At 41.2% G+C, this 24,699-nt stretch overlaps 3 protein-coding genes across 7 annotated transcripts in view; 1 reads left to right on the top strand and 2 right to left on the bottom strand.

The window, feature by feature from the left end:
• Nucleotides 1–1,796: 1,796 nt before the first annotated feature.
• On the bottom strand, nt 1,797–3,980 carry LOC119736560 (protein asteroid homolog 1-like). Its single transcript, XM_038210573.1, has one exon. The coding sequence runs from the start codon at nt 3,849–3,851 to the stop codon at nt 1,797–1,799; it is 2,055 nt and encodes a 684-aa protein (XP_038066501.1). The 5' UTR covers nt 3,852–3,980.
• Nucleotides 3,981–14,359: 10,379 nt separating this feature from the next.
• Nucleotides 14,360–22,176, bottom strand: LOC119737389 (protein asteroid homolog 1-like). Its single transcript, XM_038211715.1, has 2 exons — nt 22,098–22,176; nt 14,360–17,925 (listed from the first exon to the last, which is right to left on the bottom strand). The coding sequence occupies exon 2, from the start codon at nt 17,793–17,795 to the stop codon at nt 15,639–15,641; it is 2,157 nt and encodes a 718-aa protein (XP_038067643.1). The 5' UTR covers nt 17,796–17,925; nt 22,098–22,176; the 3' UTR covers nt 14,360–15,638.
• A 762-nt stretch (nt 22,177–22,938) lies between these two features.
• LOC119738812 (serine/threonine-protein kinase Nek11-like) overlaps nt 22,939–24,699 on the top strand; it is a 61,964-nt gene continuing 60,203 nt past the window's right edge. For 3 of the 5 annotated variants that reach the window (XM_038213775.1, XM_038213776.1, XM_038213773.1), the window contains exon 1: nt 22,939–23,032. The gene's annotated coding sequence lies outside the window, so the exon portion shown is untranslated. Of the gene's footprint in view, nt 23,046–24,699 lie in introns of all 5 variants that reach the window. The other 2 variants (XM_038213777.1, XM_038213774.1) reach the window with 2 other exon arrangements.

Below are 24,699 nucleotides of genomic sequence, written 5' to 3'. Positions count from 1 at the left end.
GAAGTATTTTTCATTTAGTTTTTATAAACCATTATGATTTAAAAATTGTGCATTATTATACATGAAGTTGCATATTTAACACTCAATGAAACCTGCCAACACCATAACCTTTGAACTCACATTCAAAATACTAAGTCAAAAGTAAAAAAAAAAAAAAAGGTAATCTCTGAAGAATTAACCAAATCAAACTTCAAAACTTGAAACAGACACTTGGTTTGACAATCAAATGATTATGAGGCATAGTGTGTTATATCTGCAATCTACGTCTTATCTTGTATGGAAACACTTAATCCTGACCCCCCATCGGGTGTTCTTCAGGTACCCTGCTAAATGCAACAATATCCACTCAACTCGACTCAAATGAGAACCATGCTAATAATGCAACAAATTGCAACAGTGGATTCTGTAGCACTGTGCAGTGAACCCAGTTCATACCAGCCCTGGCACCAAGCAGTTACCCTGCTAAACGCAACAAATTGCAACAGTGGATTCCGTAGCATTGTGCAGTGAACCCAGTGCATACCAGCCCTGGCACCAAGCAGTTACCCTGCTCAATGCAACAAATTGCAACAGTGGATTATGTAGCATTGTGCAGTGAACCCATTGCATACCAGCCATGGTACCAAGCAGTAACCCTGCTAAACGCAACAAATTGCAACAGTGGATCCTGTAGCATTGTGCAGTGAACCCAATGCATACCAGCCCTGGCACCAAGCAGTTACCCTGCTAAATGCAACAAATTGCAACAGTGGATTCTGTAGCATTGTGCAGTGAACCCATTGCATACCAGCCATGGTACCAAGCAGTTACCCTGCTAAATGCAACAAACTGCAACAGTGGATATGTATCGCCTTGTGAGCAGTTGCCCTGCTAAATGCAACAAGATGCAACAAAGCATGGGGACTTGAGTTGGCTGCTAAATGCAACAACTTGCAACAACTTTTTACCACTGTTGCATAATGTTGCATTCTGTTGCATTCAGCGGGGTTAGAGTTATAGTTGTTCACCAAACAAATGTCAATTTCAAAGACATCTGCATACAGTATGAACAATTTCTTCTTAAATGTGTCAAGTATTTTAATGTCTTTATAGCACAAAAAATATAGATTTTGCACACGCCAACTGATATTTCAAAATGAACGATATAGGAACTTATACAAATATGGATAGTTGAAATGCAGTGCACATTTTTTAAACTTTGAGGTTAAGTTTCAATTTGGGATAAAATATTTATCCCCGCAAGCCAGGCAGTACAATTAGATTTACGTGTGGTTTTGAACTGTTAACCTGCATTTGTTTTCCACACTGAGGTGAAAGAAGATAATATTATATAATTTGATTCTCAATTGAGATTGGATGCCCTTTAAAGTTATCAATGAAAAAACAACCAGCAAAATGGTACTGGGAAAAACAAACAATTAAAAACTTTAACAGAAACTCACAATTAAATTGATAAAAGGGTAAATACAGAAGGGCAAATACCTTTTTGAAGGAAGTGTAAAATACTTTAACAATCATATATCCAAATTAAAAATATATAATATTTTGACACAAAAGATACACCAATTTCTTTTGAACATCAAGAAACTACTATAAAATAGTATACAATAAACAGAACAGATTTCTTCTTTAAGATGGGAAATATCAGTTACATTGTATGTCATTGTGCAGCTACTGATAAAAATAACTGAACATGATCACAACAAAAATGGATGTGAACCTTGGTGTAATGAACTATATAAGCTGAATGCACAGTATCAAAGACATACAGGTCAAAGGAATCAAACTAGTGGATCTCACTCATTCAATCCCAGTGCAGCAAACCTGTTGGAAACCTGGACACCGTAAGTTACTCTCGCCTGGCTGGATGGTGCCTCCTTACCCTTCTTGCTCTTCTTGGTACTCTTCCTTGGGATGAGAAAGAGCTGCAAGGGCTCAAGGAGCTGATCAAGCAACGCGCGAACTCTTAGCCTGGTGCCACGCGGGAGCTCTCTCACCACCCACTGTAATTGCTGCTCTGTGGAAGACATCGATTTCAGAATGATGCAGAGACTGTGAATCAGAGGACCATTGTACAGGACTGACATGTCAGGATACGCATATGGACTAAGCAGTACTTTATTCAGATGGACTAAGTCAAGCATGCATTGCTGCCACTGTGCCATCGCCTGGATGACCTCTACATCTAACTGTCGGGACTCCTTGTACTTATTCTCATGTGGCTTACACTTTGTGAGGATGGCATGCACATCAGAGTTTTCCAGGCCCACTTGAAGGAGCTTTGGAGTGCCTTGGCCTTTGTTGTTGATGTATTTCTGCCTGCTTGCCGCAACTCCATGTAACCAGCTGACAAGAAGGGCTACTATCTGGTCAGAGTAGACAGGTGGGTTTGCATGACTGAGCAAGTTTAAAGTCACACAAGTAGCAAGTTGGAACAACGCTGGAATGCTGCGAATGACTGAGCCAACAATCCCTGCTGCAGCAAGGAGAATTTCTCTGCGATCAGTTTCACACATAGCTGGGATATCCTGTAGACTGGGCAAAGCTAGCTTCCGCCCATCACCTCCAGCGATGTCAGAGGCTGGCTTGACAGTTCTTTGATTTAGACTCCCAGATGACTGTGCATACTCCTCAACATCTGGTAGCCTTCTAGAGGCTGACTTTTGCCCCTGAAGCAGGATGCCGTACAAGATGGCTCTGATGTTGAGTGATGCTCCCCCAGCGCTGGGCTGGCGAGAGTCTTCCACCTGAATTGTAAGGAAGACCCTTTTGTGGTATAGGACATTGGCGCACATTGCTGCAACCTTGCCCTGATTCAGCAGATCAACAAACCAGGGTGGTACAGAAGCACACGCTGCCAACTCAATTCGTTTAGGATTCAACCGACCACCAGTAAAGTGTGCCACGGTCAGGTTATCTGAAATGTGGTACATCTCAAGGGATGCATCAATCAGGCGTCTCAGCTGCTCTTGATCAGCTTCTCTCAAATGGCTGACCATGTCATTGATGGCTTTCTCCTTTGTCTCCTTTTCACTCAGCCAGGAAAGATAACTAGCAATCTGGTCGTAGCTCCTCCTGCCCGTCTCTGGTTGAAAAAACTTGGAATGAACATAACCTTTGAATGGGTCAAGAGAGGCTCCAAAGGTGTCTTTGTAATCATTTCCAACAGCAGTTGCAAGTATGGGCAGTAATGTCTGCTTGACATGGAACAACTTGCAGAAGGCATTACTCTTGTACTTCTTACACTCAATGTACAGCTGACCCGATGATGCTGCTGCTTCTGACACCTTAATCATTTTAGGATTCATCCAGTCAAAGTGGTTCAGTGGCAAGTATCCATCTTTCAGGTCCATGATGTAGAAGTCACTGTCACCGGAAGCTGCTGCACAGTCCAAAGCATTAGCCAGAGCTGCAGTTTCAGCATCTGCCTCAAAGTCACAAAATACATACGGAATGCCAAGATCATCCAGCACCTTCATGAACACCAATGCACTGCAAGGAGAAACGGCTATCCCACCACTACCACTAGGAATAGCAACAGCCGTTCGGATACGTTCCTTGCTCCTAGACTTGGTTTCTGCAAGCTTCTTGTCATCCATCTCTAAGGCTCCGTCAAACACAAGGTATGGAGAAATATTGCACTCGGCAAGATTGAGAAAGAAACGCTGACACTTGGCCGAAAAGATCTGGTAACGGCCACCATGATGTCCATTATCACAGGGAGGGCGATCTTGGTACAAGAAGTACTTGAGTGCATTGCCATCAATAACAAGACGTGTATCATGTAGGTAATGCCTTGTGAACAATGACGGATGCTGCTCAATCATATAAGTAAGTCCCCTGACTCCCATGCTGCACCAGCAAGATTAACAATGTCAACATGCAGTGCAGCTTGTATTGAAGTCACTTGAATAGTCAAGATAGATGGAAAAGGTGTGTTCAATCTTCTCCCTGAGAAACAAGTTGCAGCTATACATTCACCTGTAAGAGGATAAAATGTGTACAGGAATAAATTGAGAGGTAAATTACCAAGGTCTCTTGCTGAACACCATGTTCCTCATCCATAGATCCGGAATAGTGTAAATTTGTTATCTGGTGACAAGTTTTGTGCACAAATGAGATGCAAGTGAATTACAACCTCTGAAGATCAGCAAAATTGGCAGTTTTAGATCTGTCACTGAGTTCACAAAAAGAATATACATGTACTATACAAAACACATGGACATGGGATTAATTCGGGATTGTCAATCAACCAGTCAAACCCAACTTGTAACTCTTGAACTTATAGATATTCCAAAACATTGAACAAATAGGAAGTTCATGTAGGGCCTATGTCAGTAATGCAGTAGGCCTATCCTGATTCAACTTACAGCGACTGATCTTTAATTGTCACAATGTGCGAAACAAAAACATAATCATTAGAAAGAAAAAAAATGAGATTCATATAACTTCAATAACATTCTTCGCTCTTCAGGTTAATCAGGTTATATATTAAAGTAGGAATATTTACATCATATGCAGTTTATACATGTACAATGTACTAGGAGTTATAAAATATGTCAGTAAGGCCAAAAAAAAAATATTCGGTCTCTGGTCAGACCAAAGTTCCGGAATTGACGCGGCGAAGCGGCTTTTTTTTTTTTTCAAGCTTGGATTGTACTTACAAGGTGGGGTACTATTTTGCTTTTTTGGTGTCCTCATGTACATTGGTGTCCTCCATAATTTGCCTTGGTGCTTTCGATCATTTGCCTTGGTGCAATTTCCCATTCCTTGGTGATCTTTGGTAAAAAAAAGTTGAAGAGGTGCGGCAGTAGAGGGCGCTGTTGGAGCTACCGCGGAACATTTTGGAAAAAAAAAGATTGACGCGCATGATTAAAATCAACGCGCGCGCTGACCAGAGACCGACTTTTTTTGGGGGGGGGGCCTAATGATAATCAACCGAACACTGAACTGATATATAACTCCCCGATGCAAATTCCAGCTGTTAAAAAAATATTCTGAATCTGAATCTGGATACTACAGTTGGCAAGGCATTATAGAAACATCACTCCAACTAGTTGGGTTAGTTTTAATTGAGCGTGCATGATATGGAATGGATGGTGGACACGTCAAACGTCAAATAATATATAGGCAGTGGCTATATGTTATGGCAGCCGTAACGCAGTATTCAACTGCAGCTGCCATCGTTCCGGCATTGCAAAATCACCAATGTTGCATTCAACCTCTCCAGAACATTTTCAAAGTGTTTCCAGAAAAAAATGTTGCAACCTGACGCCACTTTTTTTCTCTGTAGGATGGAACGCCGTATTATCGCGGTACTTATCACGTTCCTCGTTCGGAATAGAGATTGCCCGCTAACCTTCCAGAATTGTCCTGTCTTATGTGTAGTATAACTCTTCCTTTTTAAATTAATATAAAAAAATCTGACGGGTGGTGTGGTTTATTCCGTGTACGATGCCTGTGAAAATAGACATGCGCGGCGTGTGCGAACGGAGGTGGACTCCCTATTATCGTCGCGGCGTGCGCGGTGTGCGGTAGCGGGAACAAGTTCGTATGGGAACAAGCTGATAGCCTTGGTCAAGGCTACGGTATGCGGGAAGTGGTTTTTATAATGATCCCAACTTTTTTGTTCATAGTTTATGTTTGACCAAAACACCCCCTGAATAAAGTCTGATATTTTCCCTGTAACGTTCAAGTTGATTAAAGACAAAATGTCTGCAGGATGATTTCTTAAGACCCTGCCCTTCCCCCGAAAGGAGAACACAAATCCCTGAGGCAAGTCTACTGATCGGCGATTGAGGGCGCCATTCACTTTACACGGTGTGCCGTTTTATTTTCGCTAACGCGCGGTGCTTATTTTGATTCCGTAAAAGTTGTTACGATTTCGCGCTGCAAATATCGTCGTTCGACTTCATTTTACATTTGCAGCTGAAGAATGGGAACCAGACAATGGAACTTTCATGGACAGAGCGCAATTAAAGATTTATGTTAAAATATAAACGGTACCTTTTAGCAGACACGGTGAGGGAAAATTTTGCAAGTTTTGGAAAACGTTAATATTTATTAAAATCGTTAAAAGTCCCGAAAGACACAACATTTTTTAATCGTCCTTTTTACACAACTCGGTCGAAAATCCTTGATGACTGGTGAACTGGATAAAAATCGCCACTTGAAGGAGTTTTGAAACTGTAAAAAGAGTCCGACTATATATCATCTCAATGAAGGTCAGTCATTGCAAAAATGATGATACGACACATTTAGACATGAATCTGGGACTGAGAAACATTTCCAATTTTGTTAAGAAATTGTTTCGACATCTCCATAGACTTTGAACACAATCGCGGAAGTGGCGTCAGGTTGCAACATTTTTTCCATGGCAGACCTTCATTGAGATGAAGTGGCCATATGTCATACAACAATATTCTCTTCATTGATTCATTTCATACGTCATACAATATTCTCTTCATACAGTCTTTCGAAGAAATCTTTGTTGAATTTCTTACGACCGTTGTGGCAGTAAAATTAATGTTCTTTCTTGGAGGGCATACCTACCTCACTTACGAGTTGACTACACCATGACTAACGTAATTTAACAGTAACCAGGTCACAGCTGTGTGACTGACTTCCGCTAGCGCGCGCATAGCATAAAAAGGTTCGAGGATAGAGTAGTCTGGTTCCCCGACCTGACAATTTCCCTCGACGTCTACACGTCTAAATTGTAGGTCAGGCCAACCTCGTCCCCCAGTGCTTACTTTATTTCCAACCGCGTTTCCAATGAGAGAGCAGGTAGTTGTGGGCGCGTACTGCTCGATACCCTGGGGACGAGGTTGAGGTCAGGCAGCCTCCGTGGCTAAAAATAAACATGACGACATGGACGGCCCTTTTTCAAAGCACGACTCCGTTTCCGAATTCGCTTTATCACATAAAGCTTTTAATGTTCCGATAATTTTTTTAAAAATAAATCACTTGCTTCATATATCATACAGTTATGATATACAGTTTAATACTTCTGTAAAAAAACAATGACTAATTTTAACCTGGAATCTTCAAAGTTGGACACCCAAACAGCACTGTTAGCAGGCGGAGCCGAATTGAGACCACGCCACGTTTTGGAAAATGCCGGTAACGGTCGTCAAATTCAAACTAGTGCATGACGCAGTAAAAAGTTCGTCCCTCGTATACGATCCGAGTGCAAAATCGTCGTTGAATTTCAAGTTTTCTTAATAAAAGCAATGGATATTAATTATCAACTATTTTTTTTAAGTTTTTAATAAGCTATTAGCAGTTAATAAAACCTATATTATACTCGGAAATACTCGGACACTATCCGATTGTCGACGAAATGAATTCGGCAAACTTCGGACAGTTTCGGAAAAAGGAGGAATTCCTCCCGTTTTAGTCGTCGTGATGTAAATTGTAATACATTGTATTACCGGAGGGCGTAATTTTTTTTTCCTAGGAGGGTTAGTGGCAATGTCATGAATAATTCAGTTTTTCCTTTGAATCATTGCAAGACTTAGGTTCTCGTTCTATTTTCCCCTTAAATTAAAATTATCTCAGCGATAAATTTGGAGAAGAAATATAGCTGATGAAAATCAGCCGCGACGACGTGGATTCGAACCAGGGATCTCTGTATCCATAGCTCATCTCGCTATCCACTAAGCTACTGTGTGGTAGCTCGACGACAACCGTTCTTTAAAATGCTTTAAAGGGAAAATACAACATTTGCAATTATCAAAAAATAAAACTACCAGATCATTTTGAAATACCTTGCTGGACTGTTAGTGAATGACAGTGTAAAGCATCCTGTAAAATCATGGCACCTGGTATACTGTCATTTTCAAGAAAAGTGGTATTTTTGTATCAATTTCCAACGATGATCGGCCGACCAGCGTTGGAAAAAACTGGCTTTTTTTCAAATACTGGCCCCAGTTGACCATCGCACTTGTTTGCAATCGATTACACACCTATGAACGGGTACAAGCCAGCTAGACTGGTTCCCTGACCTTACAATTCCCCAATGTATTTAAACTGCTCTGTTTCTTCTTAAATGGAGTCAGGGAACCAGACTACAGGAAAATGATTGTTTTTCTTGGTTTTTATAGCATTTTCGAACCCAAAACCTCAAAAAAGTCAGTGTAACTATATTTGCTATATATTTCCAACCCCCCAATTCCATCCATTTCTGAAAATTACAACAAAAGCAAATGATGTATATTCCCTTTAATGTATTGTAACTAGTTGAGTAACTAACAACAGTGCTGTTGATGTCATTGTCCGTTCTCATGGATAACATGAATTATTCATGACATTGCCCCTAACCCTCCTAGGAATAAAAATTACGCTACCGGCGGCTACCTGACCTCAACCTCGTCCCCAGGGTGTCGAGCAGTACGCGCGCACCACTACCTGCTCTCTCATGGAAACGTGATTGGAAATAAAGTAAGCACTGGGGGATTGGAAACGCGATTGGAAATAAAGTAAGCACTATATGGGGACGAGGTTGACCTGACCTAAGATTCATCAGGAATAGTCGGAATCTTTTGGTCTGGGAACCAGACTAAGGATAGAGCGGGTAACTAATGAATATGCATACAATGACGTCATCACAGCCTTATTCGTGTCGTCACACTCGCGCAAAAAATATGATCATCGGTAAGTGGGGCGACACTAGAGGGTGGTGGCGCGACAGTAGAAAGAGGACTACGTGAGAAGGCCTTACTTTTCCAATTGAAACGGTTTCCGACTTAAATGATATTTATACATTGCACTTTCCGTGGCATCCTTTACCATTTTTCAGTGAAGACAAGTCTACAATTACTCAGCAAAACTGAAAAATTATCCCCTAAACTGTCGCCTGTTTTGAATTTGTGACCCAATACTTTCGTACAACACGATACGGAAAAACAAAAAAAATGCATCAAATACTCTCTGTTTTTTTGCGCTAAGGTTTGCAAAAGTGACTTTGATTGCCTTAAATTCCTGTCCACGTGGAAAGAAAAATGTATCAAAGTACTTCGAGCGTGATGTTGACCGATACTTCAGCGGGTCAAACTGCGACCGCAGGCATCCATGTTTGCTGATTATTTCGCTCGTACCCCCCTCTGCGGCCAGCTAGCACGCCGGAGAAGTGAGACCGTGACACCGGTGTCACGTACGGTCTCACTGCTCCGGCGTGCTAGCTTCTCCGCAGAGGGAAATTCCGCCTCAACACGCATGCGCAAATTGCGCAGTAGTGTACATTCCCGCCAACTTTATTTGTGTGCTGAGTTCTTTGGGGTTGTACTGCTCTGGTGCACGTGAGACTTTAGGATATTTGTGTGTATACGTTACAAGGTACCAGTCGAATCCAGAATGTTCGTGGCGCGCGCAACTCATACCGATACATGTAATCAAAAAACTTGAAGGATGGTTGCAAAAATAAAGACAACCACGAACGAGCCTGAGCAAGGAACGTTGCACAGACCAAGGAGCTCGTTCTTAATTATTCCTCCATGAACACACACACACACACACATTCTCAAATGTGTATCCTTGTGGAGACATTCCTTTGTTCTCGTGTAGTAAAGTGTTCAATTTTGAAAGTGAAGTTTCAAAATGCTCTTATTTTAACCAGAATTAGTTTCCTTGGCTGAAATTTGGACTAAATATCCCTTTTCTAAAACTCTTCCATTTGCGACAAATCAACCCACCTTGGAAATTCCGAGTTTTTGAGTAAAACCCATATATCTATTTCGTGAAAACCTTCCCTTACAGAAATGTCCCATGTAATTCCCATGGGAAATTTTCCCATGGGACCCCATGGGAATTGCATGGTGAATTGGACACCATGTAGCATGGCTTTTTCCCATGTATGGTTTCCTTTCATTTCTCAAAAAAATTATTGCTCCATGGTATTTTTCAATAACAACTTCCTATACATTTTAACCCTGTGTGTTAAGTGCTATTCACCAAATAGGTAAAGCACATCACGGAACTCCGATGGGGGGTTGTTCCACGTAACAGGAGTGGCTTGTGCACTCTACGACTAAAGTCCACATTATTGCTCCCATACCACTTGTTAAGTTGTACCATATTATCACAGTGTTTTCAATTTATTTTCTCATAAATGTTTCCAACCATAATAATAAATGAATCAATATATCCAAAGTTTGAATGACACATTGTCCACATAAAAAAATACTGTATGCATCATTTAACTTCACTTATCAACAGAAAAATTCAAAAATGTGCAATTACAACACTCGTTATTGTAAGAGATTCTCACAAAAATGTCCCATGGTGGTCCCATGGTGTTCCCATGGTGTTCCCATGGTGTCCCATGGTGTTTATCCCATTGTGTTCAATTGGTGAACATCCACAGGAGTTTCCCATGGTCAGCTTAACAAATAGAATTCTTGATAACCTCTATGGCCACAAGGGAAATATTTTTAATTGAATTCAAATTTACAGCTAGGCGAATAAGTAATTAAATCAAAGAAAGGTTTGCCTATAACTTGGGAGTGCAATTGGGTCTATGATGGTTTTTCATGGCACATGCATGTTCTCCAGTATAACCCGGCAGTGTCCACGCGTGCTGCCTTTTAAATCTCCATGGTGTTCCCATTGTATTGTTACGAACCCAGAATGCTTGATTATGGAAATCTAGCGCCCTCTGGATTCACTCTGTCCATGAAGTACACAATCTTATTGTTGTCTTTTATAGTTCCTGTAGTTTACCCATTTATCGTAAATTGCCAACTTGCACTTTTATTCCCAGGGTCTCTTACCAAGCACAGCGCATGATGCAATACCACGCGCGCTACTGTATGCATTATTCATGTAGCGATGTACATGTGCGCGACTGACCACACCTCCCTTCGCCCCAGCGAGCTAAGTTCCTTTCCCCATAGCATGCGTGCTTTGGCGATCTCCGAGAGACTGCTCAGCGGCACGCAGCATTTCTCTCCCCCGTGCGTTACCCATGAACACTAACCGGAGTTCACGGTCCAGTTTTCTAGTCCCGTACTTAGCTCGAGGGAATGGAATGTTACCCTTGCGTGGTCGCGTAGCTGGGCGTGGTAAGACATCCTGCGGTGTCAATAACCTGTGACACAGTAACCTTTTAGCTTGTCACTCACTCCATCAAGGTTGCTCGAGATGTTGTGTAAACACTTTTGCACTCTGATCTAACTATTTGCACACATCTCTCTCTGTATTTGCACACTCCTCTCTCCATGTTTTCCCTTATGTAAATGCACACGTTTCTAGTCTCTTGCACTAGGCACTCTTAGTAAATCATGTGACTAGTCATGTGACCCTAAGACATGGAAGATTACTATTGGTTAATTCCTAAATCAGTGCTCATGCATTATTTAATCCCGAGACTTCTACTGCCTATAAATACCGGAGGTTTTACTCACTTTCGGCAGTGCGGCGAACCACGAAACCAATGTAGTGCGAACGAACCCTAAACCCAAAGTTGTGCGGCGAACTTATATGTTGTGCGGTAAATCGTATGATGTGCGACGAACTCGACTCTGACAGACCGATTGTTGTGCGACTCTTGTCACTACGAAGCATCGGCCTCCCTCGGTGGTTGAGGCGCGGTGAAGTAATAGTGCAATCACTAGTACTAGTGTTATTATGAAGCATCCTTCTCCTAGATCCCTTGAGGAGTGTGTAGAAGCTGGTGAAATAGTAATACACAGCTATGCTAGCCCGGTCTTGTCATAAACACTATCCTTGGTGCAGAGTGCCTCGATTGACCTTGGATACCCGATACGCCACATGCACACTTTGGTTCGAACTGTAGTGCGGCCTGGTACACTTGCTGGCCCCGTCCAGTTACCGTTGCCTCCCGGTTACCGTAGCGGACCGCTCCCGCTTCGGTCTGGCCGTCGATAACCCGTATCGTGCCGGTGCCCACTCAGTTCGTATTGGTTGACATGGTTTTGCCATTGTACATAGTACATGTATAGACTTTGTAGACACCAACCTGTTATCTCTATAACGCTACCAAAGACTATCAAAAGGAGAAACCTTATAGGTTGATGAAATCTAACAAAGTTATGTAAAGTGATGAGATGAATAAATCAGTGTATTGACATGTGTGACTGTCACCCCAAAGCTCTGTTTCACTCCAACTTATTGAATTATTGTTGACTCTAATAAATGTTTCATGAACTGCTATTAGGGAACGCAACAGTATCCATAATTTATATCACCCACATTATGGTGTTCCCATGGCGTCCGAATCCTCATAGACACCCATGTGTCTAAAATCCCCATATCCTCATGGTGTACCCATGTGTCTAAAATCCCCATGATGTTCCCATGGTGTCCAGTATATCCCCATGGTGTTCCCATGGTGACATACAATCCCAATGGTGTTCCCATGGTGTCCATAAAATCCCCATGGTGTTCCCATGGTGTCCATAAAATCGCCATGGGGTTCCCATGGTGTTCCCATGGTGTCCATAAATTCCCATGATGTTCCCATGGTGTTCATTAATTCCACATGGTGTTCCCATGATGTCAATAAAATCCCCATGGTGTTCCCATGGTGTCCGTAAAATCCCCATGGTGTTCCCATGGAGCTCATAAAATCCCCATGGTGTTCCCATGGAGCTCGTAAAATCCCCATGGTGTTCCCATGTTGTCCATGCAATCTCCATGGTGTTCCCATGGGTTTCCCATGATGATCATTTTAACTTACATGGTGTTCTTGATGACCCCATGGGTTTCCCATGGGGTCCCATGGGAATCCCATGGGACCCCATGGGAATCCCATGGGATGCTCATGGGACATTTCTGTAAGGGTTGTGGAGACCTATTCATTTATAGAAATTGCCCTGTGGAGACCTTTACAATGTTTTGTTCCCTATTATGTGTGTGTCTCCACAAGGATACAAATTTGTAGTCACACCCACCCATTCGCACACCCACACGACGCTGGGAACACAAATCAGAGTGCTTGCAAGACCATGGAATGGAATGACCATACTCCTCTCTATAATAAGCTCAATAGCTAGATCGACCCACAGGAAGTGTTACATAACACATTCTTGGGTGTCCCTCACTGTGTTACATATGGACTTGGTAGACTTCAGAACAGCCCGAGGAAAAGTAAGCACAGCGGACACATGAGCATGTATCGTGCTCATGTAACGTGCACTGTAACGTGCTCAATTATCCGCCGCATTCACCCGGAGAATCTAGCACGCTGGAGAAGTGAGACCGTGACACCGGTGCGCCGGAATACACTCCACACAAAAAAATACAAAAAGGTACCACGAATTAAATAAATAGTGCAAAGTATTTCCTACCTTCATGTAAATTTACAGAGGTCTGTTGCCAGTGCCTTTGAAGGGGGTCTACCCGATGTTCCCCAATACCGATGTTCCCCACAATACCGATGATCCCCGAAATCTTTGGGATTAGGGCTAGGGTTAGGGTTGTACGGTAAGGATTTCGGGGGACATCGGTATTGGGGAACATAGGTATGCACCCCTTTGAAGTCCGGACGTCCATTTGATTTTCAACCCAAACCAGTATAATATAACATCCTTCTCGATAGGCAAGTGCACTGCAAGCGGAAGACGGGGGATCGATCCAGACTGAGCAAGAGGAGTAAAATATTTCCCCTAGCCCACTTCTTGAAATATTTTTTCATGTACTTAGCCTGCCGCTTTTCAAAGACGCTTTTTAAAGTACAGAACGTACGTACTGCCGACGTTGACCTTTCCAATCATCTATCTATGATATCCTCCCCTATCCATCCCTTGTATGCAACCCAGTCCAAACCAGTACATTGTACTACATACTTTAGCATAAACATAAAAGGTTTTGGGTTGGGGATCAAAGTGGGTAAATCTTCTTTTAAAAGTGACCTAATTTATTTTTTGCAGCCCTTTTCTGTTTCTAATCAGCCTCAAAACAATGATACGCATTTGTTTCTTTCAATCACTTTTTTTATTAGATACACATATATATTGAAGTTTTAAAACATTTCTCAAATTCAGTTATCCTGGAAATGTACAAAGAATCATGATGCATAAATGTAAACTTAAAAGCTGCACTGAGCTAAAATTTGCAGTTTTATAAGATATATAATATATATAATAACTTTACACATGAAGTATTTTTCATTTAGTTATAAAAGTTAAAAATTTTTGCAAAATTATACATGAAGTTGCATACTTAACAGATTCAATTAAACCTGCCAACATCATAATCTTTGAACTCACATTCAAAATCCTAAGTCAAAAGTAAAAAAAAAAGATAATCTCTGAAGAATAAACCAAATCAAACTTCAAAACTTGAAACAGACACTTGGTTTGACAATCAAATGATTATGAGGCATAGTGGGTTATATTTGCAATCTGCCTCTTATCTTGTATGGAAACACCTAACTCTGACCCCCCCCCCCCCCATGGGTATTCTTCAGGTACCCTGCTAAATGCAACAATATCCACTCCACTCAACACAAATGAGAACCATGCTAAATGCAACAAATTGCAACAGTGGATTCTGTAGCATTGTGCGGTGAACCCAGTGCATACCAGCCCTGGCACCAAGCAGTTACTCTGCTAAATGTCTGTAGCATTGTGCAGTGAACCCAGTGCATACCAGCCCTGGCACCAAGCAGTTACCCTGCTAAATACAACAAACTGCAACAGTGGATACTCTTGTATCGCCTTGTGAGCAGTTGCCCTGCTAAATGCAACAAGATGCAACAAAGCATGGTGACTTGAGTTGGCTGCTAAATGCAAGAACTTGCAACAACTTTTTACCACTGTTGCATTCTGTTGCATTCTGTTGCATTTAGCGGGATTAGGGTTAAGTTGTTCACCAAACAAATGTCAATTTCAAAGACAACAGCATACAGCATGAACAATTTCTTCTTAAATCTGTACTAGAATCTAACGAGTCAAGTATTTTAATGTCTCCATTGCACCAAAAATATAGATTTTGCACCGATATTTCAAAATGAACAATATAGGAACTTTTACAAATATAGATAGTTGACATGCAGTGCACATTTTATAAGTTTAAGGTTAAGTTTAAAGTTAAGTTTCAATCTTGGATAAAATATTTATCCCCTCAAGCCAGGCAGTGCAATTAGATTTACGTGTGGTTTTGAACTGTTAACATGCATTTGTTTCCCAAAATGAGGTGAAAGAAGCTATTTCATATCATTTGATTCTCAATTGAGATTGGATGCCCTTTAACGGTATCTATGAAAAACAACCAGCAAAATGGTACTGGGAAAAACAAACAATCAAAAGCTTAACAGAAACTCACAACTAAATTGATAAAAGGGTAAATACAAAAGGGCAAATACCTTTTTGAAGGAAGTGTAAAATACTTTAACAATTATATCCAAATTAAAAATATGTAATACTTTGAACATTTGACACAAAAGATACATCAATTTCTTCTGAACATCAAGAAACTACTATAAAATATTATAAAATAAACAGAATGGGATATATCAGTCACATTGTACAAATGTATGTCATTGTGCTTCTATTGATCAAAATAATTGAACACTATTAGAACAAAAAAGGATGTGCACCATAGCCTACTGAAGTATATAAGCAGAATGCACAGCATCAAAGACATACAGGTCAAAGTAATCGAACTAGCGGATCTCACTAATTCTGTCCCAGTGCAGCAAACCTGCTGAAAACCTGGACACCATAAGTCACTTCAACAGTGTCTCCCTCTGCAGCACCTTCAGCACCTCTCGCAGGAGGGGTGTCCATGGATGGCTTTGAGGTTCTTGGCCTGGATGATGCCTTCTTACCCTTCTTTCTCTTCTTGGTCCTCTTCCTTGGCATGAGAAAGGGCCAGGAGGGCTCAAGGAGCTGATCAAGCAACGCGCGAACTCTTGGCCTTGTGCCACGCAGGAGCTCTCTCACCACCCACTGTAATTGCTGCTCTGTGGAAGAAATCGATTTCAGAATGATGCAGAGACTGTGAATCAGAGGACCATTGTACAGGACTGACATGTCAGGATATGCATATGGACCAAGCAGTACTTTATTCAGATGGACTAAGTCAAGCATGCATTGCTGCCACTGTGCCATTGCCTGGATGACATCCACATCTAACTGTCGAGACTCCTTGTACTTATTCTCATGTGGCTTACAGTTTGTGAGGATGGCATGCACATCAGAGTTTTCCAGGCCCACTTGAAGGAGCTTTGGAGTGCCTTGGCCTTTGTTGATGTATCTCTGCCTGCTTGCCGCAACTCCATGTAACCAGCTGACAAGAAGGGCTACTATCTGGTCAGAGTAGACAGGTGGGTCTGCATGACTGAGCAAGTTTAAAGTCACACAAGTAGCAAGTTGGAACAACGCTGGAATGCTGCGAATGACTGAGCCATCAATCCCTGCTGTAGCAAGGAGAATTGCTCTGCGATCAGTTTCACACATACCTGGGATATCCTGTAGACTGGGCAAAGCTAGCTTCCGCCCATCACCTCCAGCGATGTCATGGGCTGGCTCGACAATACTGTGCTTCAGACTCCCAGATGACTGTGCATACTCCTCAACAACTGGTGGCCTTCTAGAGGCTGACTTTTGCTCCTGAAGCAAGATGCCGTACAAGATGGCTCTGATGTTAAGTGATGCTCCCCCAGCACTGGGCTGGCGAGAGTCTTCCACCTGAATTGTAAGGAAGACCCTTTTGTTACAAAGGACATTGGCGCACATTGCTGCAACCTTTCCCTGATGCAGCAGAGCAACAAACCAGGGTGGTACAGAAGCACACGCTGCCAACTTACTTCGTTCAGGATTCAACAGACCACCAGAAAAGTGCGCCACGGTCAGGCTATCTGAAAAGTGGTACATCTCAAGGGATGCATCAATCAAGCGTCTCAGTTTCTCTCGATCAGCTCCTCTCACATGCCTGACCATGTCATTGATGGCTTCCTCCTTTGTCTCCTTTTCACTCAGCCAGGAAAGATAACTAACAATCTGGTTGTAGCTCCTCCTGCCCGCCTTTGATCGAAAAAACTTGGAACGAACAAAGCTTTGGAATGGGTCAAGAGAGGCTCCAAAGGTGTCTTTGTAATCATTTCCAACAGCAGTTGCAAGTATGGGCAGTAATGCCTGCTTGACATGGAACATCTTGCAGAAGGCACTACTCTTGTACTTCATACACTCAATGTACAGCTGACCCGATGATGGGTTGGCTGTCCTCTTATGCTTCCACCCACTTGGCTGTGCTGCTGCTTCTGACACCTTAATCCTTCTAGGATTCTTCCAGTCAAAGTGGTCCAGTGGCAAGTATCCATCTCTCAGGTCCATGATGTAGAAGTCACTGTCACGGGAAGCTGCTGCACAGTCCAAAGCATTAGCCAGAGCTGCAGTTTCAGCATCTGCCTCAAAGTCACAAAATACATACTGAATGCCAAGATCATCCAGCACCTTCATGAACACCAATACACTGCAAGGAGAAACGGCTATCCCACCGCTACCACTAGGAATAGCAACAGCCGTTCGGATACGTTCCTGGCTCCTAGATTTGGTTTCTGCAAACTTCTTGTTGTCCATCTCTAAGGCTCCATCAAACACAAGATACGGAGAAATATTGCACTTAGCAAGATTGAGAAAGAAGAGGTGACACTTGGCCGAAAAGGTCTGGTAACGGCCACCATGGTGTCCATTATCACAGGGAGGGCGATCTAGGTACAGGTAGAACAGGAGCGCATAGCCATCAATAACGAGACGTGCATCATGTAGGCAATGCCTTGTGAACAATGACGGATGCTGCTCAATCATAGAAGTAAGTCCCTTGACTCCCATGATGCACCAGCAAGATTAGCAATGTCAACATGCAGTGCAGCTTGTATTGAAGTCACTTGAATAGCCAAGATTGATGGAAAAGGTGTGTACCATCTTCTCCCTGAGAAACAAGTTGCAGCTATACATTCACCTGTAAGGGGATAAAATGTGTACATGAATAAATTGAGGTGTAAATTACCAAGGTCTCTTGCTGAACACCATGTTCCTCATCCATAGATCCGAAATAGTGTAAAATTGTTATATGGTGACAATGTCGAAACATTCAGTACTCATATAGCATTGCAGTCTAACCTTTAACATCATAGGGCCTAAATAATTAAATTTACTGGATCAAGTGAAGTTTTGTGCACAAATGAGATGCAAGTGAGTAACCTCTGAAGATCAGCAAAATTGGTAGTTTTAGATCTTTGCCACCGAGTTCACAAAAAGAATATATACTAGTCGGCCATTCCATGTAAGGGTCATCACCAAACTCAAAAATTGAAGTGAAAGGAATAAATTTTTGTCAGTTGTATTTGATAAGAGGAATATTGAAACCATCTAAATCTCAAAAGATTTTTTAAAATAAATCATTTGAATTAAAATTTCAGCCTCCTGAACATGGATGAATTTTGTGGGCGAAACAGAGGGTCAGGGGTATAAATCACAAACTGAGGAAGTAATTGAAGCTCATTCATAAGATTGTGCTTTATCTGCATACATTTGGTAGCTATTCCAGTCTATTTGATAAAACATTGAGAATTTTTCCAAATGTCTTCAGTATTTTCCCACTATTTCATCGTGAAAACACCCTCAAAAATATGTCACGCGAGTCACAAAAAAAGGACTTTTTTTCAGATTACTTAATAACTAGAGAGGGATTCAGCTAGTGTTTGATATTTGTAAATGAAATAGTGGTGGTCTATCAATAAAAGTATGAATATTCGTATTTGCTCTACATCCCTTGTAGAAAAAACTATCTCAAGAATGTCACGCGAGTCACACATGATGTATGTCACGCGAGTCACCAGGGGCGGATCCAGGAATTTTTGCAGGGGGGGGGGGGTGTTTCATCAGCCAAAAAATCTGAAAATGTACACACATTTTTTTCTCCGGACACTTGGCCTCCGTAAAATAAAAAAATGGGGAGGGTGGGGGACGGGGGACGGGGGGTGGGGGGGGGGGGGGCTGGTACCAATTTCAATCGGGAGCGCTGTTCAAATTCGATGAACATATTACAGAATGGTGTACCGTATTTTGAACAGGCGGACCTTAGACCAGTATAATGTTTTTGGGGGTGTCACGGGGGGGGGGGGGGGGTTCGATTTATTCTTCGGGAATTTGTATGAGAATTTTTTTTTGGACAGAGCTGGGGGGGGGGGGGGTTGACACCCAAAACCCCCCCTCTGGATCCGCGCCTGGTAACAAGCCAGGAATGTTTCATTTACATGTAATACATGTACAAAGAAACAGTGCAATAGGCCCTATTAAATTATTGAATTCGAATTAAGTCTTTAAAAGCATTAGTTATGTAACAAGAAATTGAATCAGTTTTTTACAAATGTATATACAGTCGAGTCTCGTTAATACAAACTTGTTCGAACCTAGCCAAATTGTTTGTTATATCAGAATTTTGTACTAAGAGGAACATCAGTCCCATTCATTGTGCACATAAATGCACAGTCGGGACTAAGGCTTTATGTTTGTTATAACCAGAATTTTGTATTAACAGAGTTTGTACAAACGAGATTCGACTGTACTGTATACATTCCTATACAACCGCATCATTAATTGCAGCTCTAACCTTTTAAGGAAACTGTGACTCTACATGACCAAGAATTACAACTGTTTTCCTGAAATAATCACCCGTGGATTGATGACATCACTTTGTAACTTAAATTCCAAAACATTTTTTTCTCTCTATGTCATTGTTAAGGATATTGTGTTTAAACCAGATTTCCACCCCCAACATTTGCCAAAGTAAAGGGATAAATAGCAGTTTTCACGCTCTTTCATAAGGTATTCACAGGTAAATCATTTTTATTAATATAATATTATGATTTGATTTGTTATACTAAAATTACAGTTATAATGTGAAAGTGAAAAGCTACTGTGTCACGCGAGTCACGCATTTGTGTCACGCGAGTCACATTTTCTTCAGGCCATTTCTTACAACAAGGGATATTTGGCACAATACAACTTATGCATGTATTGGGTGAGGGTATTAAGTTCTAAGTTCAGTAAGAATAATTTTTAGAACACTGGTAGATCCATAGGAAAAGCTATTTGAATCAAGGGATGTCAAAAATCCCTTTTTCTATCCTGTCATGCGAGTCACGTCAAAGAAACTGTGATACATGAAAAAATAACGATTTTAAAGTAATCATATAAAGACTAAACCATAAATTCACAATGCCCTGACTCGAATACATGCTAATTTGAGTTGAATAAATGCCAGGTTAACAACAGTAATGCATTAAAACTTTACATTTTGTTCAAATGTCACGCGAGTCACCATGGAATGGCTGTACAGTAAAACACATGGACATGGGATTAACACGTGATTGTCCATCAACCAGTCAAACCCAACTTGTAACTCTTGAACTTATAGGAAGTACATTGTTCCGGACGAAAATTTATGAATGAACGTTTGTTTACAATCTTGTAAGTGCCGATGGAGGGCGCTGTTTCCAGTAACCGAGCAACGTACGGAAGTGAAAGGAGACATGTCGCTTGTTAGTTTGTGAAGAATTATTGTTGAGAAATCACTTCGTTTCTGGAGAAATGTAGTTATTTGAGGCCACAAACTTAGCTGATAATTGCCTTCACGGCCTGCTGAGTAAGGATCACTTTGATTAAGCTGTGTAAGAACTGCCATTTGGTTTTGAACTGGTCCCTTCTTCGTCGCTTACATAGGCCTATAATCTGCAAATCACATATTCGGGGGGATATTCGCTTATCGTTATAATTATCGTTGGATCATTCTTGTGTTGTTTGACTGTTAAGTATTTCGAAAGTTCATCGTACTACATTGTCGCGTGACTGTATGCATGGCCACCTAAGTGTCTTGTTGACTAGTACAGCAAACTACAGAGTGTATAACATTTGCAGTGTACGACTTTGGAGGCATTTCATGTACTGTGCGATATTGGAGATCATCACTGTGTGAGCATTATCTTTTAACAGATGTGAGAATTACATGTAACTGTGCCAATGCTCTGGAGATAAAGATTACTCACAATCCTGACAGTTTGTTGAATAAATGATGAACATAAGACATATGTGTGTTTGCAGTAAACTGTTAAACAAGCACCAGTAACAGACAGTGGTCGTTAATGAATCTACACAGCCTAAATCCCCCACATACATGTCAGTATATATATGCAGTATCCTGATTCAACTTGCAACGCTTAACGACTGATCTTAAATTGTGCGAAACAAAAAAAGAATGAGATTCAAATAACTTCACTAACATTTTTCGCTCTTCAGGTTAATCAGGTTATAAGTAGGAATATTTACATCATATGCAGTTTATACATGTACTAGGAGTTATAAAATATGTCAGTAATGATAATCAACCAAACTCTGGAATGATATACAACTCCCCTGATGCAAATTCCAGCTATTTAAAAAAAAATTCTGAATCTGAATCTGGATACCAACTGGATACAGTTGGCAAGGCATTAAGAAACATCACTCCAACTTGTTGGGTTAGTTTTGAGCGTGCATGATATGGAATGGATGGCGGACGCATCAAACGTCAAATAATATATAGGCAGTGGCTATATGTTACGGCAGCCGTAACGCAATATTCAACTGCAGCTGCCATCGTTCCGGCATTGCAAAAACACCAATGTTGCATTCAAACTTTCAAGAACATTTTCAAAGTGTTTCCAGAAAAAATGTTGCAACCTGACGTCACTTTTTCAGTCATGGCAAAAACGATGATAAGACTTAAGACATGAATCTGGGACTGAGAAACATTTCCAATTTTGTTAGGAAATACTTAGAAAATTGCCTCGACTCTCCATAGACTTTTAACACAATCGCGGAAGTGGCGTCAGGTTGCAACATTTTTTCCATGACAGACCTTTGAGATGAAGTGGCCATACACATGTACGTCATCATACAATATTCTCTTCTAGCTCTAGCTGAGTGGAGCGTTGAATTACGGGTACCCCTCCATATATGGAGGGGTACCCGTAATTCAACGCTCCACTCAGTAGAGCTAATTCTCTTCATACATTCTTTCGAAGAAATCTTTGTTGAATTTCTAACGACCGTTATGGCAGTAAAAATGTTCTTTCTTTGGGGCATACCTACCTTGCTTACGGGTTGACTACATACTACACCATGACTCAGTGAGTAACACTAACAGCTGTGTGACTGACTTCCGACTTCCGCACTATTGTTGATGTACCCTAATGTGGCGCGCCCCCTAACGTGGCGCACTTTGATTTTTCGCCTGTAGCGCCTAGCTAGAGCAAAAGTTTTAACTGAAATTTCACAGAAAGTGAAATTTCATCAAGTTATAAACACTCCCGTTCATAAATCGCGAATTTATTTACCCGCTACAAAGTTAAAAGAAAAACTTATTTTGGCGTGATTTTCCGATTTTATTTTCAAGTGCAAAGTGAACCCTTTGAAAATGCCCCGAAAAATAAGAAAATAATTTTGTGACAAACATCTGGCTGGGTATGTAAGTAGAGATAATAATGATTTATCAGAATTTATAAAGTTTTCAGAAATTCTTAAATGTTAATTTGGAATTTCCCGAGATTTATTTAAGTGCGCCACGTTAGGGAACACTCCGCCAAATTGTGCCCAATTTCCGGACGCCACCGTTTTTTAATTTCGGCTTAAATTTTATGAAACCGAAATTGTTCACAGAGGTTAAACAGCAAGCATTAATAAGGTAAAAGTACCAGTATTTCACTGCATGAATTTGAGGTTTGTCAACAAAGAGGTTTGGCAACACTACACGAGGAAATTTGGGTATGCTTCGAAGTGCGCCACGTTAGGGTACACTCATCATACATGCATTCGCGCCCCTTGTCGCCATGTCACGCGCGCACGCGCGCACGTACGTGATCATCAATCACTCACGCATTTACAAGTATGCAGAGGGCGCCTTTCACAATTAATGGCTAGTTTGGTTTCGGTACTTTTGTGTGGCTGTCTCATGTATGAGTACGAGTCGGGTCCCAGAGATGATACAGTAGCGTTCATGTCCTGGCAACACTGCGACGTCCCGCTTCCACTTTTTTCCAGGTAAGAATAAAATATCTTTTGAGGGTTGAAGTTTGATTAAAATTGAGCTTTTAAATGGACTTTTATCAGAAAGGTAACTTCAGTGAAATGTTTACTCAGGTTTTTTTCATTTTAATTGTAAAGGCAATCATTTAAATAAAGTTGCAAAAGAAAGAACATCCGTTTAGCTACGTCATGTACGCATGTAGCCCCATAAATGTGGCCTATTTACTGGACTGCCTCCGTAAACATAGGCCACACATCCACGTACAAAAAACGTGTCGACTTTGCCAAATTTTGATTTTCACATTTAGGCTTACTTTGTAGTTTTTTTTGCTTAAGAAGCATTCTCACCCTCTATATAGGCTAATCAGAAAGTGCTGCCTTTTTCAAATGTCCATTTTTCGTGAAATTTCCAGATACATTTGCACACGTTTGCGTATCAAAATTTCAACATGAAATTTTACAAAAATTAGACATCTGAAAAAGGCAGCACTTTCTGATTGGCCTATATAGAGGGTGGAATGTTTCTAAAGCAAAAAAAACCTACAAAGTAAGCCTAAATGTGAAAATCAAAATTTGGCAAAGTCGACACGTTTTTGAACATGTGGATGTGTGGCCTATGTTTACGGAGGCAGTCCAGTAAATAGGCCACATTTATGGGGCTAATACGCATGGAGGAAGGAATAGTTCCTCCATGATGTACACAGTACGCATACGTAGCACTCACTAGCACAGGTGTCGATAGTTAACTCCATATGTGGCCAATTTACTGGACTACCTCCGTATTGAATAAAGCTTGGCCACACTTCCACCATGTACAAAAACATGTCAAACTTTGTCAAATTTTGATTTTCACATTTGGGCTTAGTTTGTAGTTTATTTTTGCTTTAGAAGCATACTCACCCTCTAAATCAGAAAGTGCTGCCTTTTTCAGATGCCTATTTTCGTGACATTTCCAGATTCGTTTGCACACGTTTGCGTATCAAAATTTCAACATGAAATTTCATGAAAATTAGGCATTTGAAAAAGGCAGGGAAAGATTTCCATATACGAAGTTCACTCAACACCCTGTGTACAAACCCTATGAGATTGGACTGTTTTCTAAGAAAATGCTTGTATTTTCTCACTGCTCAAATTAACTTTGATGACATGAAATTGCTATCTGGGGGGTTGGTCAATACAGAGGAAAATTAGTGAACTTCGTATATGGAAATCTTTCCAAAGGCAGCACTTTCTGATTAGCCTATAAAGAGGGCGAGTATGCTTCTAAAGCAAAAAGAAACTACAGTACAAACTAAGCCTAAATGTGAAATCAAAATTTGACAAAGTTCGACATGTTTTTGTACATGGTGGAAGTGTGGCCTTTATTTATGGTGGTAGTCCAGTAAATTGGCCACATTTATGGGGCTAAGGTGTCGAACTCGCCCAATTCCAAATAAATACAACTCTGGCCCAGGCCCCGGCCTCAGTGAGGCAGGGGTGGTGGAACGTGAGGTGTTTTTTTTTCTTCAGACCACTCTCATTAGGTTTGTGCACAGGGTGTCAAGTGATGTCCAGGTATGGAATTCTTTCCAACCCTACTATCGCAAGACCATGTTAAAAGGCGGTAGGTTAATGCAGTGTTGTCACAGATCCTTGAACACAAGCTTCAAATTCATTCTGCTATTTTTGC

Source organism: Patiria miniata, unplaced genomic scaffold (assembly GCF_015706575.1).
Source record: "Patiria miniata isolate m_02_andy unplaced genomic scaffold, ASM1570657v1 HiC_scaffold_3, whole genome shotgun sequence".
In the NCBI taxonomy this organism is placed as follows: domain Eukaryota; kingdom Metazoa; phylum Echinodermata; class Asteroidea; order Valvatida; family Asterinidae; genus Patiria; species Patiria miniata.
The sequence above is the reverse complement of the archived record's forward strand: the minus strand, read 5'-3'. Positions and strand labels throughout refer to the sequence as shown.

Excerpts from the sequence above, each read along its gene's own strand:
- LOC119736560 (XM_038210573.1), bottom strand. The coding sequence starts at position 3,851 with ATGGGAGTCAGGGGACTTACTTATATGATTGAGCAGCATCCGTCATTG.
- LOC119737389 (XM_038211715.1), bottom strand. The coding sequence starts at position 17,795 with ATGGGAGTCAAGGGACTTACTTCTATGATTGAGCAGCATCCGTCATTG.